This window comes from Temnothorax longispinosus, chromosome 3, assembly GCF_030848805.1.
Source record: "Temnothorax longispinosus isolate EJ_2023e chromosome 3, Tlon_JGU_v1, whole genome shotgun sequence".
NCBI lineage: Eukaryota > Metazoa > Arthropoda > Insecta > Hymenoptera > Formicidae > Temnothorax > Temnothorax longispinosus.
Window position 1 is genome coordinate 11,865,759 of NC_092360.1, and position 19,507 is coordinate 11,885,265.

The 19,507-nt window shown below is 34.8% G+C and overlaps 2 protein-coding genes across 3 annotated transcripts; one reads left to right on the plus strand and one right to left on the minus strand.

Moving 5' to 3' along the window:
* Positions 1–570: 570 nt before the first annotated feature.
* On the plus strand, positions 571–19,506 carry LOC139810557 (cation-independent mannose-6-phosphate receptor-like). Of its 2 annotated transcripts, XM_071774209.1 has the most exons (16): positions 573–813; positions 1,068–1,287; positions 1,377–1,531; positions 1,607–1,875; positions 2,036–2,186; positions 2,272–2,420; positions 2,525–2,634; positions 2,722–2,960; positions 3,039–3,245; positions 3,342–3,485; positions 3,723–3,896; positions 4,037–4,214; positions 4,297–4,367; positions 18,552–18,684; positions 19,000–19,148; positions 19,257–19,506. In XM_071774209.1, the coding sequence occupies exons 1-16, from the start codon at positions 754–756 to the stop codon at positions 19,347–19,349; spliced, it is 2,502 nt and encodes an 833-aa protein (XP_071630310.1). In that variant the 5' UTR covers positions 573–753; the 3' UTR covers positions 19,350–19,506. The 2 variants fall into 2 exon arrangements, with proteins under 2 accessions (XP_071630311.1, XP_071630310.1); XM_071774210.1 differs by lacking the exon at positions 19,000–19,148 and having other exon boundaries at positions 571–813.
* Positions 4,216–17,477, minus strand: Tl (toll like receptor). The gene is made up of 6 exons (XM_071774208.1): positions 16,943–17,477; positions 10,557–10,766; positions 8,816–9,819; positions 8,414–8,732; positions 7,693–8,292; positions 4,216–7,470 (listed from the first exon to the last, which is right to left on the minus strand). Exons 2-6 carry the CDS (start codon positions 10,737–10,739, stop codon positions 6,340–6,342), a joined length of 3,237 nt encoding a protein of 1,078 aa, XP_071630309.1. The 5' UTR covers positions 10,740–10,766; positions 16,943–17,477; the 3' UTR covers positions 4,216–6,339.
* Position 19,507: the final 1 nt, after the last annotated feature.

The following is a 19,507-nucleotide window of genomic DNA, read 5'->3' on the forward strand; positions in this document are numbered from 1 at the left end:
ATCGGTACTACGTAGCCACGTTCATTTTCCGACACTGCCGATAAAACATCAATATACATTTGCATATATATTTTTATTGCATATATATTATATATTTAAAATATATAAATATATAGGCTGCGGTCTTGACGCTACAAATGCTTCGAAGCATTCCTCTTCTCTTTTCTTTCAATAAGGAAAGAAGAAGAAAAAAAATGCTTCAAAGCATTTGTATAGCGCCAAGTGGACCGCAGCCATAAATATATAAAATAAGTTAATATTTATCGATACACGTAAGATATAAATATTAAACTGATCCTCAACAGTAACAATTGAGAATATTTCTTACATGTATCGATAAATATTACACGACCGACGACGTCTCACATCATGTTTGCGCCGCTTGCGCGCGCCGTTGCCGCCGCACAGTCGGGCGTCGGGCGAGACGTCGAACGTGATTGGCTCGCGAGTCGAGCCCCCGAGTCCGGCCAATCACGTTCGGCCGCTCTTGCCGCCGGCGCGGCGGCTCGATGCGGCGGCGTACTGCACCGCGCAGGCGCGCAGTTTATAGAAGAAAAAAGGATCGTGACGATGTCCCCTCCCCTCCCTAGTGCGCTGCTGCTGTCAGCTGAGTCATATCGCATCCCTGAATCATCTGATTCGAAATTGTCAGCGGAACTTATCGATGATTTTCATCTTCGTTCTGCACCTGATGTTCCGCATCGCGAATCATTCCGATAAATAATGTAATGGGCAAGACCTGATTCTAGAACGATGTCAAAATTGAAAGGATTACTCTTTCTTTGCTCTTTATCGGCTATTATCACTTCGGCTGTACGTAGTGCATAGTTAATTGTGTTTACCTTTTTAAGTATATATTAGCCTCGCGTCATCGTTGCATATTTATCATGTATTTTGACGCAAGTAGGCAATTTGTCCGGAAATAATGATCCCCAAGCTTTGTTATTTACATTTGCTCAACTAGCCATCTTATTTTTCTTGATGAAATAGTTAACTTTAGGTTGTTGATCCGCAAAGTTATTAATTTTTGTTAATCTGAAAAGTTATATATTTCGTTCTTATTGCAGGTTTTAACTGTCACTCCTTCAACTTATTGCGAAGTACCTGACCATAGGTTAAACCTTATATATAATTTAACAAAGTTGTCATCTGATAAAGAAGACGTTATCATCGAGCACGACAATGAAATGATACGTATGCAACTGTGTTCCCCATTAATTAAAAAATGCAATAACCAAGATGGTTATGCCATATGTCTGATAAAAAACAACACGGAGAAAGGAATAGGTAATGCTCTATGGTTCATGTGACATTTTATCTATCAAGGTACTGTGAGTTTGACATTTTTTACAATTAATTTTTGTTGGTGCATACAGGAAGGTTTCCTCCGGGTGTAGATAACAAAAATGGAAGAATTTTATTTAACTTTACTGGTGACAGTTGTCTACACGGAACCAATTATACGATGAAGATTATTATGTATTGTGATTATGACGTGGAGAGTAATTCGTATCCTGAATTATTTTCGCATGTAAGTAGTTTCTCTTGGATACGTTTAGATTGGATGATATACATATATAATAGGAATATTTTGAAAATATTATAGGGTGACCAAGAGTGTAACTTACACATAGTATGGAAAACAGCATTAGCTTGTGTACCCAGAACCCAAACAAATTGTACAGTTGCCAACGCCGGACGTCATTACGATCTAAGTCTTTTAACAAGAGCTTCAGAAAACTATGTGATTCGTATGAGAAATGAAACAAAGTCACCCAAGATAATCTTAAATGTCTGCCAAAATGTAATACATCACGGTACTACGTGTCCAGTTAAATCTGGAGTTTGTTTGGACGATCCTGAGAATCCTGATAAGTAAGTGTAATAGTTCGGCGAGAATAAATCTTTTATTAAAATTGAATGCAATACAAATATATAATTTAGTTTCGTTATACCTATATACAAATGTATAATTTTTCTATAACAGTAAACTTCTTTTATTTAAGATAAATTTTTTTCTGTTTTTCTGTTGTAGAGATTCGAGTTTAGGAGAGGTACAAAAACCTCCTTTCTTTAGGAACGGAAGTTTACAAATAGAATACCAGGATGGTGCGTTATGCGTGCAAAATATTTCAACTCCACACGTTAAAACGACTATTACATTTATATGTAATTTGGAAGCTACGGTATAGCATCAGATAATAACAAAATATATTATGCATGTATATATGAAAGAAATATGTTACGTGAATATCATAATGTTGTTACCAGAGACCCCCAGAATACATTGGAGGAAGAGAAGTGTGTCATTATCAATTGATATGGTATACTGCTGCAGCGTGCGATGTTGAGACCCTGCGTAATCATAGTGCTAAAACAGCAGGCAAATGTATCGTTACGAATCCAGTTACAAATTTCACGTAAGAATAATTCCTTGATGTTACATGATCAATACTGATCAATATATGAATATATAATTTTATAAAAATTTTATAATTTGATTGATACATTTTGTAATACGCAGATATAACTTGCAAACACTAATGAACAAAGACTTTACTGTCACAAATTCAAGCGGTGTAAAATTTAGAGTTTGCGGTGCGCTCACAGATAATACATGTGGAACCAATACAGGTGCTATACTTTATCATGAAACTGTTGTATATTATGATTATGTGACGGATCTAAATCTTACCTATCAATTATCATTTCTTCATACAGGAGTATGTAATTCAAAACGTACATCGTTAGGAAAAGCTAACACAAATCTGATATGGCAGCAAGGTGGCCCTTACTTGAATTATACCGATGGAGATTCATGCGAAAATGGAATGCGTCACTATACAGTTATCGGATTTTTGTGTGAGCCACAAGGGTCGCCTAACCAGCCATTGCTCGTGAAAGAATATCCTTGTCAGACTATCATACACTGGAATACAGATTTAGTTTGTGAGAAAAAAGTAGGCACGATTAAGCATTGCATGCTACTGATTTTTCTCTTCTTGACAGAATACATAAAGGATTATTCTTTTGTCTAGATTAAATGTGCTACCGACAATGACGATGAAATCAACTTAACTCCGCTTATACAATCTACAAATAATTACATTATAAAAGCCAACGGCACAGAATTTCACATAAATATATGCCGACCGTTGGTTCCAACTCAAGGTGTTACATGTGCACATGGTAGTGCTGCTTGTAAAGTTTCGGTAAATTCGAAGAATGAATATACCAATGAAATCGTAAGTACAGAGTTATTTAAATAGTCACCGACATAATAATTGGAAGTGTATAGTAACTTTCAATATGTGCATATTTTTATTAAAATAATTTAACAGAGTTTAGGATTTCCTGAGGACAATCCAACATTAAATAAAGATCTACGAACAGTGTTACGTTATATCAATGGATCACAATGTCCCGAGAATCCAGCTAAAACGATATCTTCAAATTTTACATTTATTTGCAATAATAATAATCAGGTAACAGAAACTTTCTAAGTGTTTTAATCTGAATTTTAATGATAAATTTATCCTTCAACTCGAGATCGAACTTTACAGTTGAAAGAATTTGTAAGAAAGTCCATTATTTTGTTGTAGCTTCATTTATCATTAAAGAATTAACGTCTTTAGTAATAAGCTTAAAATTCTACTTAAATGTATGTACTGTCTAGTTTATTTTATAAAGTTTAATACATTTTCATGTTTTTCATATTTCAGGGACTTCCAGTATATAAACATTATGCTAATTGTACTTATGTATTTGAGTGGAATACGAGTATAGCATGTGGAGCAGTGATGGGAGGTTGGACAGCGCCATGTACTATAAAGGATAGTTTCCTTTCATATGAATATGATCTTTCTTTATTATACAAGAAGCAACAGATACATTATGTGAGTTTAAAATGTGGATGACAGCTTTGTAGCTATCGCTAACAGTATCTCTTTGCATACAATACATGATGCACATATATAATATCTGCTGACAATATCAACATTTTGAAAAAGCTAATCAGAAGTAAAACTAAAACTAGGTGAAAAGCAGACAAGGCAAGGAGTATGCTTTAAATATTTGCGGCGGAGAGAAATATTGCAACGGTTCTGCTGTATGTCGCGAAGGCAACGGTTATGGATCGCGGGGAAGTGTGATTTTTGATTACAGCCGTGACGACGTAAAACTTAAATATTCAAATGGCAGTAAATGTAACAACAGTAAGTTAAACATTTCTGTTTTATTAATGTATTCGTGATTAATTATCCATTGTGTCTTAAAATTACATTTTTCTTGTTACAGATTCTTACACGTCCGAAGTAAGATTTATATGTAACGAATCCATGGGCATCGGTGCACCGAAACTATTATTGGTAAGTCAAAAATATATAAAATTTGATTGAATATTTTTTTACAAACTACGAAGGAAATTTTTCAAAAATAAGAAATAAAAATTTATACTTTAACCGGTTCATTGGTAACGCGAAATCAACGTTTTGTGCCAAAACTGGTAAGACCTAATTCTTCAGATTTGTAATCAGCGACCCAAAAAGCATGGGTATACCAAGTCATATTCAAATCCGTTAAAAATTGGAAGAAATATTCATGGTGCGCATATATGCGTCATTACCAGTTGTGGCACTTTTTTTCCGCGCATATATGCGTCATTACCAGTGAACTGGTTAAGTAATATATATTTTCATTTATATATATACAGATATATAAATATTTTTATTTATATGTACAAGCATATAAATAAAACATAAATTAATAAATTTGTATAAATTTAATTTAAGCTTATTTTTGAATTTTTCCTTCTATATAATTAATTATGCATGACATTTCGAAGTTTTCTTCTAGACAATTTAGATATAATTGCCTAACACGAATGTCTAGCAAAAACATTAGTTCTTACAAATTTGAAGATCTAATATATACAATTAAGTCTTGTTTTATAAATCTATGTATATATACAGATATACACGCATCACATATATAATGTACATATCTATGATTCACTCTGCATATTTCGTTTTAAAATTTTTATGTGTAATGTGTGCTTATGATACGGCACGTTTTAGATTTTTTATATACAAGTATAGTATCAGACTATACAAAGATGATTATAATTGCAATATTTATATGTTGATTATTATGACACGAATTCTGCATATCTTCGTATCATAACGTAAATTTTTTAAGTTCTTATAAAATAATTGGAAAAAAATTATAAACATGCTTTGAGTTTTCGTAAGAACAAACATCTGTCAAATTGGTCCAAAAGTGGCGGTATGAAAAAATATACACTAAAAATCAAGGCACTTTGTATTAGATGTATTTGCATATCAATGCATGAAAATACTTTATAAAGTGAAATTAATTGTTTATCAGGTACTGTTTTAATAACTTTAACTTATATACAGGATGTATCCCATTCCTATTATATCAATATTTAATAAAAATTGATAAAATAATGCGTTTTTAAACGTTGATGCTAATAAAGTTATAGGAAACATCTTATATAAACTATTATATAAAAATATATATTACGTATAAACTTATATATATCATATAAACTATTTTTTCATTATAATATTATTGCATTATATACACAGGTATATTTTATGACTTAAGTGGATCACAATAGATGAAATAACCCTTGAGTATTTTCTTATAAAAGTTATTAAACTGTACCTTACAATAAAACTTACAATATTGCACGAAAAACTACACCATTAAAGATGCATTTCAAAATGACATATTTACGAGAGGACTAAACATTTGATAATATTATGTAGTATTCACATAATCAAAGCTATAATTTGTAACAAGTTACAAAAATTTTATTTTGGAATCTCATATGACCCGCAGGAAGTACTTGAATTCAAGTACGTATTTCTTATGATTAAGCGAAATATTCTTAGATATTCCCCGAAAATTTATATCGATAGCAATATAGTAAATGTTCAAAATATCTATATATATAAAGTAATATTTTATCTAAGTTACTTAAATGAGTTATTTCTGAAAATTATTTAATTTTATAGGAATCGATAAAAAGTCGATAAATTATAATAATAGTTATATATCTATAGTGAGTTTAATCTAACATCAGTCAGTTGCTCATCACTCATTTTTCCTGCTTGTTTTTTTTTTGTTTTCTTAAGTTTGTATCCTTAATTGTTTTGAATGAAGATTCTAAATTAAGATCAAGCCTTCTTAAAAAAAATAAAAAAAAAAATATCAAAATGTTCTTGCGTGGCTCTTGATATTGCACATATCAAAGACGGACCTATAAATGATTACTAGTTACTATCTTTCATGGATACTTCTACCTTCGTGCTATCAGACAATACATTCTTCATTGTCGCGTTTCATTAAATGTTCGGGTGAGAGAATGATCGCTTTGTTTCCATTCAACTTACACGACTCCCGCGGGGAGTACCCATTCGAAATCAATTTTACCTCCGACTCTTTATCACACGTGAACTTTTTAAGCGTGTCGGCCGGCGGCGTAGTGATCGGTGGAGTCTCAGGAAGCCCAATTGGATAGATGAGCTCCTTCTTTTCTCCGTTCGTTTGAATGTACAGTTGGTGATTCTCGAAGATTTTCTTCCCGGCGATGCTGTTTCGCGCGGGTTCAGGCTGATGCGGCAGCGCGTATCTCAATTTGTCCCAAAACCAGGGATCTCCCCATTTGACATACGTGTTCATGCTTAAGTACGCCTTCAGTTCTGGGTCCAGGTCGTCGGTAGGGCCGATGTCGCCGCACAAGATTAATATCACTCGCGCTCGACCTTCGCTCAACGCTTGACTGTGGGCGGCACGAAATTCCATCCTTCCCCAGACGCTCTTCAGGAAGTTCGGCGACAGCACTACTATCGTCCGTCTGGAATTTTCTACGGCGATGGCGATATTCGCCGGGATCCATTCGCCCGGTATAAAATTCCGATAGTGAAGGCAGAGCTTGAACGGCGTCGGACCGTTTTCCAACTTGGGCACCAGTTCGTCCACAACGAAGTCGTGGTCCTTGTGCGAGTAGCTCACGAATGCGTCGTACAATTTTTCCTTATCTAACTCCTCTTCCGTTACGAACCATAAGCACCACTGATGCGCGAAAAGCCACACCTTAATTTGCTGTTGGTATTTGTAATAGAGTAGCCCAAAGATGCCGATAAGAAATCCCGCTAGAGAGATTACTATACAAATGCCGATAATCACTGTCGTGTACAACGGGCAAAAATCATCCATTTTCATTTCCGATACGGAAATGTTCCTTCCCGAACACGTCACTTTAAGCAGATCGGTCAGATTCGTGAATTTCGCTTGAATGAAACTTAGAAAATCCTTAGCTTCGCAATCGCATTCCCATGGGTTTTCGTGTAACGTTAATCGAGTTAAATTCGTAGATTGTTTCAGGAATTCTAGCACTTTAGGATGTATTCTTGACATGTTGTTGTTATGTAGCTCCAAGACCTGAAATAGAATTCGATGTTAAATTTTAATTGAAGTGCAACTTAATCCTATCTTTTTTTCCCTTTATTTTATGTGTATTACTTTACAAGACAATCTGAAAAAATTAAGATTGACCCGCGCATTTTATTAATTTTTTAAATCTATTCTTATGAATACCTTTACTAGATTTTTTAATTCTTTCTTATCAATCAAATATTCTATATAAAAGATAAATTTACGCACCTGTAGTGTGTTGGATAATCTGTCCAGAGGAATTTCAGAAATGGCGTTGTGAGATAAAATAAGTTTCCTCACCGACTCAAATCCCATTGCTTTCAAATCTGGCATGCGAGTTAACCGATTGTCGGAGAAATTCAAATCGAATTGGAAGGAACCATCGACAGGCTTTTTCATATCGCTTGGCACACTAGTCAAGTTTTTGTGAGAGCAGTCGAATATGAACGCTCTGTCCTCGGGTCTTATAAAACAGTCGCACTTTTCGGGACACACTTTGGGTTCCTTTAGCACACACGTGAATGTTTTAGAATTCAAGTCTTTAACGCGCACATTCTTCAACTCGTCCGGGCTTTGGCAAGTTAAATTTCCTGGTATTATGTGGAAATAATTTTGGACTTTAGGATGCATTCTGCCCTCGATATAACGTAGAAAGTCGTACAATCGACAATCGCATTCTAACGGATTATCATCGACTAATATTATCGCGTCTTGAGAAGCCTGTGTATCAATTACTGTGAATTCCGCATCGCGTAAGAAGATGTGCTTTATTTTATTGTGAGTCAAATCCACTTTGATATTACTCGATATAAACTGCATATCTGTAGTCTGAAATTAGAAAAGAAAAAGTACCGTCAAATATTATCGTCTATAAATATCTTATAAATCTATCTGTCGCATTTATGTCAGTTTTAGAGAGGTGCTTTTTTTTCCAGATAATTTTACTTACTTGAATAGAAGATATATTGTTGTATTTGAGATCCAATTTTCGGAGTCGTACATCGCTTACAATCCAGTCACTAAATATTTCCGAAATACTGTTATTGGCTAAATATAATTCCTCTAAATCCGAGCAATCGTGAAAAGGCGACTTATCGATAATAGGCGATTTATCAATAGTAGAATCTCTTTGTAAAGTAAGATTATTGTAGGACAAATTTGCAATCTTCAAGTGTATTAAGGAACTGAAACCTTGGTTGGAAATAGTTATCAGCTGATTTTCTTGTATATTTAGTTCCTCCAAAGCGCGCAATCCACTGAATAGGTCACTGCAAAGAATTATCTATTGATAAAAGTATGAAAAACACAAGCAATTGTTATCGTTCGTATAATAACAGTCATTTAAACGTACGTGGAAATGGAAGTAATTCGATTTTTTGATAAATCTAATTTTACTAAATGCTCCGTATTCAAGAAGATATAATCGGGCAAACTTTGAAGATCGTTAAAATTCAATTCCAAAATTTTGAGTCCCTTCAAATCCCGGAAAATGTATCTAGGTAAGGTTCGAAGATAGTTTCGTTCCAAATTTATATTAATTAGCGAAGTACATCCCCAGAAGAGATCTTCCGGTAGCGTGACAAATCCGTTTCTTTTCAATTTCAACATCTCCAGTTTCGTTAAATTAGCGAAAAATGCATCTGGCAAGGTTGTCATATTTCGCTTGTTGTCAAACAGAGTGAAATTGCGTAGTTTCGTGTTATTTTGTAACAGATTCTTCGGTAAATTTGTGAAATTGTTTCGAGATAAGTTGAGAACCTCGAGGTTTTCGAGCTTCGCGAAGATGTCTTCCGGTAACTTGACCATGTAATTCAAATTGAGATCGAGGCTCTTGAGAGCGACGAGCTCGTCGAAAATTCCCGATCGAGGCTCGGTTAAATGATTTTTCCATAAGTTGAGAAACGTCAGATTTTTCAGATTGTCGAATGTGCCTGGTTCTATCGATTGCAGAGCATTGTCGCCCAATTCGAGCAACTGCAGTCCGGGGGTGTAGTTGAAAAATCCTGTGACTTGGTGTAAATTGTTGTCGCGCAAGTTGAGGTTCGTTAAGTTGACTAGACCAGCTAATAGATCTTTATCTGCGTAGGACACATTGTTGCTCGTTAAAGACAGAGACTTCAAATTTTCGAAGTCATCCAAATGATGCTTGACCAGGGCGAAGCTCAAATTCTTGTACGATTGAAAGACCAATTTTTCCACGCCGGTGATTCCTAGCGTTTGCGTGATTTTGCCTAAACTGTTGTTAGTCGGTAAATCACACCTGGAGAAGAACATCGTTTTGATAGTCTTAAATTCCGGCAAGGACGACACGTCCAAGTGGAAATCTGACCATTCCGGAGAATTAATGCATACGATCTGTGTAAAAAAGAAAACACCCACTGATGCAAATTTGATTCATTAAAAAAAAAGAGTATAAAAAATTTATGAAAATATCTTAGGATAACGCAAAGATTTTCTATGTTTTTTAAAAATTTTTAAATGGTATTATAGTTCCAAATATTTTATTGTTCCAAATATTTTTCTGAAAAAATTAAAAAACGAGGACAGAATAGAAAATATATCAGATGATTAGATGACGAATATTCATATATATTCATTCTTAAATTTTTTATATTTGTTTCTGTAGAATGATTGATTAAAGAAAAAATTAAAGAATGAGAGATTCCATCAAATATTAAAAAGAATGATGAGCTACGAAGAATTTATAATCTCTATTTTATAATATTGCTGGCTAAGAATCAATTTGTGGTCTATTCCAAATTTTTGAGTACATTGGGTAATTCAGAACACTCGTGCCAGTCGTTTTTGAATGTCGTCAAAATTACAGCGCAGCCAAACCAACTGCTAAACTGAACCGAACCATGTTTGAAGAACCATCATCGATGATTACTTTAGGTGCCCATTAGTAATGCAAATTTTTTTCTTTCCTGTCACGTCATATTAAAAAAAAGGCTGGCATGGGTGCTCTGAATCACCCGGTCTTTGAATATAAAGGTTTTGGAATGGTTGGGACGAATAATTTAATTTTTCGCATAGATCTCTGTAACTGTGTTTTAATAAATGCAAAACGCTCGTAACTAGTGGAGACGTACTTTTATAAATTGGCCTTGTTGAATGTTCACGAGAAACGAGGAGTCATTCTTCGTTATACAGTTTATCTCGATTCCTCCATCGACACTCGGAGCACAGATGCACGACTGATTTGTTGGGCAATGTAAAGTGGAAACGCTGCCCAGAGCAATAGCCAATATTGCAAATGCTTCACGAGTGATCATCTTGTGTTTAGTCTGATCCTCAGATATCTGTTTAAAACATAAACACACATTTTTTATTGTTGTGCATTATTTTATTAATTACTTATTCGATTACAGTTGAAGGGTACAGGGGAAAACCGATCAATGTCCCTCCGGGATAATTTCGAGAAAAACGCATTTTTAAGTTTTAAGACATCAGATATTTTAGGAAACTATTGAAAAAAAATACTGGCAGTGAATATCGGAATGCATAGTGTATTTACTTACAAGGAGAACTTACGGGCTGCGAAACGCAGATATGAATCATACGTTAACAGTTTGTAAGAGATTCCCTGAGTGTGTACCTAAAATATTATTGGCTATTCGCCAGCTATTCAAGAATTACTAACAAAAAAATATTTTAGCTTCGTATATACCATTGTTGTAAGGCCGAATTCCGCAGCCCCCAAGTTCTCCTTGTTAGTGTTTACGTCTGACTCTGATGGTTCTTCACAAGCGCGTGAATTAGGATCGTTTTTCCCTAGCGTGGTACATCTTTCGGACGTATTTCGAATGACTTGTAACTGTTCTTGATCAAAACAGATAAGAATTATAAAAGTTCTTTGAAAATGTCACGAGATAGCATTAGATCAATTTCGATAAAAAGTGGACTTTGATCGTTTTTCCTCTGTACTCTTCAATTATTTTATTACAATTATTAATATTATTTTCTTTCAATATTAATTTATTCTTTCGCAAATATCAAGCAGAACACTCAAAATTGGAAGTATCGTGGCTTAGATAAATGTAACACTTCCTCTTTTCGAGATAAGCTCGTTGCTATGCTTTTACAGTTGCCAATACTCTCATATATTACACATTTTTTTCTTATATATTTATTCATATTGTATAAAATTTTTTAAAAATCTGTATTTATAATTAAAATATGAATTTATGTGCAGGCATACATAAATTTCTCTTGTACATAAGAAAAAGTATATTTTGTTTTGTATCAAATTTTATTTATGGATATGCTTTTCATTTTATTTGATATTGTGATACGTAAAAAAATATATAGCAGAGTATAGCAACGAGAATAACCTGTATCTTTCTACATATTTTTATTTAATTACGAAAATTTAATCGCTTGTAGTTCATGAGGTATTGCAGCTCGATCTCTGATTTAAATTCTACAATTATAATGTTATATTGTGATAGCTACTGGACGACTCGTATAAAAACTATAAATTTCAAAAGGATCCACCGAATGATTAAAAACACGATCGTTGGGGCTTCGTTTTCATGTACTCCAAATAATGAAGTTTTAAAGCTTTTAATAAAAATAAAATTTACATTATGACAGTAGGTAGAAGATCCTACTAGTAAGATTCGTGGAAGCCTTAATGTGTTTACAAACGAGATAATTGCACACGAAAACTATTACAGTAAAAGACTAGGTCACATTCTTGGTATTTCCTTAATCCGGGATCTCAATGAAGATATATTTATTTTTCAACGAAATACTTATACATATTTATCGGATTCTACCGTATGGCGAACCGAACAACAAATTGTATATTCCCCCTTTTTTTTTTGTAAAAAATGTGGCATTTTATCTGAATCAGAAACTGATAAAAAACGGGGAAACTTCTGGCACGAAGCTGTTATTATTTGTAGTGTATAATTTATCTTCAGTTGGCAGCAATCGTTTTGTATCTATTTTGTGGACGGTAAAAAAAACAGCATCATTATAAACCTGTTTCTTAGAAATTTACCGCAAATTATTTGCAATTCATAGTAATCGTATATTCGCTGTTACTTTTTTATTTATTTATACCTCTCGTAAAAAAAAAACATTAGCGTTACAAGGTGTATGGTATTAGGTAAATCCACACTCACGTAAATCGTTATCCATCTATGCGAATAATCTATTCGCAGTATTATAGTTAAGAAATAGTTTTACAACGAGGAAAAACCTATCGTTTAATTCATTATCGATGGAAATTAATCCGAACCGAAATGAGAGAATCAATTATTTTGAGGCTTATAAAGGTCGAAAAGTATATAGATATAAACGGAGATATATATACAGGATGTTTCAAAATCTCCAATTTTTTAAAAACAGATTCTCCTTTAAATTGATTATTTTATAATTATAGCCGCATTTGCAATTTTCGTATATTATATAAAATAAGATTGATTTTAATGAAATTCGATTTTAATTCTTACGAAATTCAGGTTCGAAATAAAACTGAACCACAAAAACTTCATTCATTGTATTAAATTCAAGTATACGTGAATTTTACTTTTCAAGATTAAAAAATTTGAGATTTAAGAATTTTTTCAATTATAATGACGATCCATATCTCACAAGATTTTTCCAAAAGAGAGAAAGAAAGGAAGATCTATTATTTTGTGTTCAAAATATTATTGTAAATTGAATAGATAATTTTGATTTATTTAATGTTTTGTAACAAGGTATGCATAATTGGTACAAATGTTTAACTAATGTCGTAAATATGAAATAGTTTTTGGGTCGAAGATAATTTTGAAAAATCACTGAAAGTTTTTAACATATCTCCGGATGTACTTTTTCTTTTCCATGTATTACGCCGCATTATTGTTCGGCTATATCTTAATCTTAAGTAATCGTATGAAAATAGCATTAAGAACATGCGAAAATGATACGCTATCGGCGTGATTGATTACTATTATCTTTCATTCAAAAACTATTGAGTTTTTTCTTCGATCGGTGTTCGTTTTTACACCGTTCGAGAGCACCATGTTAAACTTGAAAAATCTAATTCGCCGGTATCGCTGATAAACACGATAACCGGTAAGATATTAATACTCGTTAAACCGCATGCATTTAACGCAAACAAATAACACGCTCGAGATTTTATCCAAATTCCGTGATTCTGACGGGTCTTTCTGAGATTTGCGACGACATTTCCTAAGAATGTTAAGACCGAGGCGACGATTGCAGAGGTACATAAGAAAGACGACTAATATTCATTTCTACATTAATGCAGATTAACTTAAATCTCGATTTAATTTACTTTTTATCTTTTTCTACTTTTTAAAATCCATTAAATTCCATAATTCTGACGACTGACGGATCTTTCTGACATTTGCGACGACATTTCTTATAAGAATGTTAAAGGTTGAAGCGATGATTGCAGAGGTACAAAAAAGACGGCTAATGTCCATCTCTATATATTAATACAGATTAACTTAAATATCTCGATTTAATTTACCTTTTATCTTTTTCTGCTTCTTAGAATTCATGAAATATCGTAATTATGATGGATCTTTCTGATATTTGCGTTAACATTTCTTAAAAATGTTAAAGGTCGATGCGATGATTGCAGAGGTACACAAAAAACACGATTAAAACTTAAATTTCGGTTTAATTTACTTTTCATCTTTTTCTAATTCTTAGAACTCGAAAAAGATGAAAAGTAAGTTATAAACCGAGATTTAAATTAATCTACATTGGTAGAAATATAAACACAAAATCGTCAAGACTTAATCGCAGATTTTACTGATTAATTTTCTTTATCAATTACACATGCAAGTGTTGGACCAAAGATTCATCGCGCTGAGCCTCGAGTAAAGCTGGAAATAAAGCTACGTATTTATTAATTAAATGCTCATTGGTTTCAACACTTTTACCTAGAAAGAAAGAGAAAGAGAGGGAAGTTTCGAATCTTTTATTTTATCTAATTACGTAAAAGGATGTTTCGCAATTGGTTGCTTAAAAAATATTTAAAGTGAGACTTTCCCTGAGACTTGGGAAAAAGAAATTATCGATGTTTTTGCAGCAAATGAACCAATCCGATAAATTCTCGTGAATTGTCATTTATATCGAATATGTCCCCGCAAATTGCGTTCGCGGCGGGCAATTTCTGCGTAAAAAGTGCTATCATATTAATGATAACACGTGATCTTTGCACGCTCCGCGATATTTTTTCACTTCCTCTGTTTTTATTTTCCATTCTCCGTGTATACATATATGTATACATTCGTTTCCACACAAGTATACGAAACTACATAAAACATCCCGCTCTTTCTTTTTACAAACATGACGTATATAATTTCGCTTTTTTCTCTTATCGGAGATCCTCTTATTGGAGCACACGCTCTCACGCGTTCGACAGTTTACTTACTGTCCGACATTTCAATTTGAGATTAGTTAGCAACATTGAGGAAAAAAAAAGATCGATAGACACCCGGATCCACAAAGTTCATTAGGCTACAATTATATCTCGATTCCCGCGATACGACACGACTCCTTTGCTTCTCTCGCTTTCTTGTCGCGTATCTTTCTTGGATATGTTTCAATTATGTCTCGCGTTATATAAACACCGGACGTGTAAACGCGCTGTAAAGTCACAACGGCGTCGTCGGGGCTCGGGACATTCCCAAAGAGCACGTTATTACCCAGTGGTAATGACCGAGCTTGTGGGATTGTGAGGAGAACGGATCTTACGGGCCTTGTTGATTTACTTTAGAGAGACGAACGTCGTGACGGTAGGAAAAAAAAAGAGAAAAAGAAAGCGGTATATCCCGATCCTTGGTAATACCAAACGGCTCGATTAGATAGACGAACGTCGCGTGACGGTAGGAAAAAAAAACAGGAAAAGAAAGCGGCGTATCCTGATCCTTGGGAATACCAAACGGCTCGGCTACGATTCGATCAACGAAACGCCAGTTATGTGCGGATCGTCCTTGGCGCGTGCCTACACGAACGAACGTTGTTTGCGTCATGCCAGGGCCTGACTTACCCACCATATTCAGGCGTTGTCAGTACGCCTGATCTGTTTATGAAAAGATGGGACGATGTTTACACATTTACTATTAGTCGGGCTTAATAACATCCGTAGTTATAATTACTGGCGTAAGATGTCGTACAAATGTTCAATTAAATCCGGCTTTATAATAATTGTTATTACTCTGCACTTTGATGAAGAAAGGTAAACTTATAAGTCCGGTTTTAAGGAAACGTGTAAACGCTAATTTCTATTTCCACCAATGTAGATTAATTTTGATCTTGGTTTATCTTACTTTTATCTTTTTCTAATTCTTAAAATTAAAAAAAAAAGAGATAAAAGGTAAACTTTACCTAACGAGATTAAAGTTAGTCTCCATTGATGACTATATATGAACATAAATAAGTTGTTGCGATTGTGCAACTCAAAATAAAATTATGAAAAGTAGGATATCTTCTGTATTTCTCTGACAAAATCAAGATTTTAAGATTTCAAGATTTCTTTGAATGAGAATAAAATAACTACAGATGTTACTAAACCCTCCCGGAAGTATTGCAAATGTTGGTTCCCGGGGTACCCTTACCAATGCACCCGAAAAAGGTCATCCGGGAAAAAGGAATCCGATATACCCCCTGGTCCTTTCCCGAGGATGCTCTCATGTACATAAGGTTTCCCCCTCGTTAAAAAAAAGATGTTGCTAAACCCGATTAATAGCGACGTGTAAATAGGTATATATTTTTATTTATGAAGTCTATCATTTGTACAGGTGTAAAATTGATAGAATTCATAAATAAAAATATTGAATTTGTAATATAAAATTTCCTATTTAAATTATTCTATTTCCATTTCCCAGACAATTAGGACATAAAACGTCTTAGAGACGTCTTAATAACGTCTTATGTCTAAAACTTTTATTTTCTCATAAGATACAAATAAAGCTAAATCTGCCTCAATGTAATTAATTTACGCGGTTCATCAGAATATAGAAGATCTTTCTTTTTGCATTTTCAAATTTCTATATGTCAGCCTATCAAGCGCGCGGGAGGAGGAGGGGAGAAGAGCAAGCGCAAACATGTTCCCTTTGCGATAAGGAATTCAGGCGGTGCGACGTTGTTGAATTTCGATCGTTATTGACCACTTGATTCTTGGAAAACGAATTTCGATTGGCGAGTCTGCAAACAATATGGCGGCAATATTGTTAGTCAGCGGTTGCGGAACACCCGCACCTTTTTTTTTTCCTTTTTCCGAACGAGATCGCTCCCAGGCGACACGATGTCCAAAATCGGGTCTCACGTCCCGATTTCGGACACTGCGCTGTCTGGGCTGGAGATCTATTGACCACGAGCAAAATCGGCTGGATCCGATCCTGCATGCGGATCCGGGATGGTCGGTCAGGCGCGCGAGGCGGTGCCTGAACCGTTACGCGGAAACGATACGTCCGTCCGTCCGCAAACGCGCGTCGTTTTTACTCACCAATCGCAATATGGTGGGCTACGTTACGACCATTTGCGGGGGGCCTCCCTTTCCACCGCCTTTTCCGTTTTTCCACCGTCGGGCGACAATAGATTGTTACCCAGTAACGAATATCACAAACGCGCGTACGTGTATCTACACCTCTCGTATTATACGCGTACGCGCGCGACACGTGATCTTCCGCACAATCTTCCTGTATTATATAAAAACAAAAAAAGAAAGAGAATTTGTTCTGACGGCACTCTGTCTCTTCGAATTCGCCAGCGGCAAAATTCTAAATGCCGAAAGTAGAGGAGGATCGCCGCGGCTGCTGGCGAACGGTCCCAACGTAGAGAAACCCGATTTGACTCATCGGAGCTGTCACTGGGACACTATCAATTCGACCGCACGACCGCGCACTCTGGCATGCTCTGGCACCGGACTGACTCCAGCTCATTGTGAACAACCTGTCCCCCTGTCCCCCCCTTTCCTCTCAACCCCACCCCCTCTTATTTTCTCTTTGTCCGACTTGTACTCCTCCTGTTCCTCCTCTCGCTCGGTCTCGTTCGCGCTCGCCGTCTCTCTTTATCTACTATCAGCAATAGATGTAGCACAGATGTACACCGGGGCCATAAATGTCTGAATCGTGTGTGTGGAGTCGCACTCGCATCACGTCAGTCGGAAATTACAAGCGCTGGACGATAGAAAACTTGTGTAACAATTTTTTGTCTCTGTATAATATATGTATCTGTTTTACGTACACATCTCTGTGTATAATGCGGATCTTTTTTACTTTTTTACGTAATATACGTTTATCACGCTACACTTTGCATCTGTTTCTTCTAAATAATCTTTTTTAGCCTGTGGACTTTTCTCGATTGGCACTCTTTTATTCGGTTACCACTTATCTATTCGATGAAATGCGAAATGTATCCGGCATTTTGATAATATTAATACGCGAGCTTGATAAGAATAGCGACAATAGAAGAGGGGCCAGGTGCTAATGATATTTTATTATCATTCCTATCGTTGAAATCTTTGTATATTATATAACATCAATGAAATTGTTACATACATATGTATATGTATTTGTATAAGATGATCAGACTTTAAAAAATATGAAGTTGACCTTTATTTCACCTGTATTTCTCACGTTATATTGATTGATATCAAATTCAACTATTCTTATATCATCTTAAATTGTCCAATTTGAAATCGTGCAAGAAAATTTTAAAATATATGACGACTTATTTTTTTTTTAGTTTACACTGAATGTGAGGATCCTAAAATATTGAGAACCACAAGTTTCGTTTCTCACAATTTTTCATATCTTGAAATAAAAATTTTAACGTCCCGCTTTCTCGGCGATTCGCTCGATGTACCGTTTTTTTTCTCCGTAATTACGCTTTTGAATATCGTCGGTCGTATAAAATATACATATATAACATTTATTTATAACTGAGATGGATAAGATTGTCATATCGGTCACGCGTTTCAGTCTCTGGACAGTTATCAGATGCAGTCACCGAGTAAATTAATTTAATGTAAAATTTACATTAAACTAACGCTGCGAATTCATATCCGACTTGGTGTCACTCTTTTCTTCTTTTTTTTTTCTCATGATCCCCAGGAGTCGCAATGCAGCGCGGAATTCGAGTGGCACACCGAAGTGATCTGCGTGAAACATGCCAATTCTCGGAATATGTCTCGGGAAGATGCATCGTCCTCCAGGATTCTCTTGGAACAATTTTCTCCTAGTCACGGTAAACAGCCATATATTTCTTTATAATTAGATTTCAACTCTGAATTTAGTGGGACAGACCGAGGCAAGTGATAAGAGTATTTCTATTATATAACTGAGGAAAACAACAAAATAAAATTGTTAATTTCTCTTATCTTCAAACATTTGTCGAATTATTTTACGTTGAAAAATATTAAAGAATAACATTATTTTATACTTTAATAATGAATTTATCAATTCTTCTTTTTTTGCACCTGATTTATTTCTTTCTATTTGTCTCGGTTTATTTCGGCATAATGCTTATTAATATTATGATGATTAATATTTATGCTTACAGCTGGAGCGGTAGCTGGCGTAGTATTAACTGTGATCGCGGTGTTAGCCGCTTTAATTTATTTCCGAAATCCAGTAGAAAGGGCATGCTGTCATTCCTGGACAAACCTGTTTAGTTTCAGAAGAGGCTCAGGTCGTGTCCAATATTGTAGAGTACGTTTGCTCCGTTCTTCTCACTTTAAAACGTTTATAATGTTACATAATTTTTCTTTATTAAAATACCGTATATATGCTACATGTACACCTTGCTTTTTCATATAGGTCGATACCACTGAGGAAGCTAGACTTTTGCTCGACGCTTCCGATCCTACGCAGTGTCAATCGGACAGCGATGACGATCTTCTACATGCATAGCGATGTGGTTGTTATTATTTCTGTTTTAGATTGTAGGTACGTAATTACTGAGCAGTACGTTATTTTCAATATTTCTATAAATTGTCGAATAAAGCGTCTTGAAAACCCCATATAAAATTATCTAAATATATTACATTAATAAATTGTGTTTCATAAAT

What these genes read in the sequence shown, in the direction of transcription:
- LOC139810557 (XM_071774209.1), top strand. Translation starts at nt 754, where the DNA reads ATGTCAAAATTGAAAGGATTACTCTTTCTTTGCTCTTTATCGGCTATT. An exon ending in AATCCAGTTACAAATTTCAC is followed by an intron (nt 2,421 to 2,524) that starts GTAAGAATAATT and finishes TGTAATACGCAG; the next exon opens with ATATAACTTGCAAACACTAA. An exon ending in TACATGTGGAACCAATACAG is followed by an intron (nt 2,635 to 2,721) that starts GTGCTATACTTT and finishes TTCTTCATACAG; the next exon opens with GAGTATGTAATTCAAAACGT.
- Tl (XM_071774208.1), bottom strand. Translation starts at nt 10,739, where the DNA reads ATGATCACTCGTGAAGCATTTGCAATATTGGCTATTGCTCTGGGCAGC. An exon ending in CGAATTACTTCCATTTCCAC is followed by an intron (nt 8,733 to 8,815) that starts GTACGTTTAAAT and finishes AATTCTTTGCAG; the next exon opens with TGACCTATTCAGTGGATTGC. An exon ending in ACAATATATCTTCTATTCAA is followed by an intron (nt 8,293 to 8,413) that starts GTAAGTAAAATT and finishes TTCTAATTTCAG; the next exon opens with ACTACAGATATGCAGTTTAT.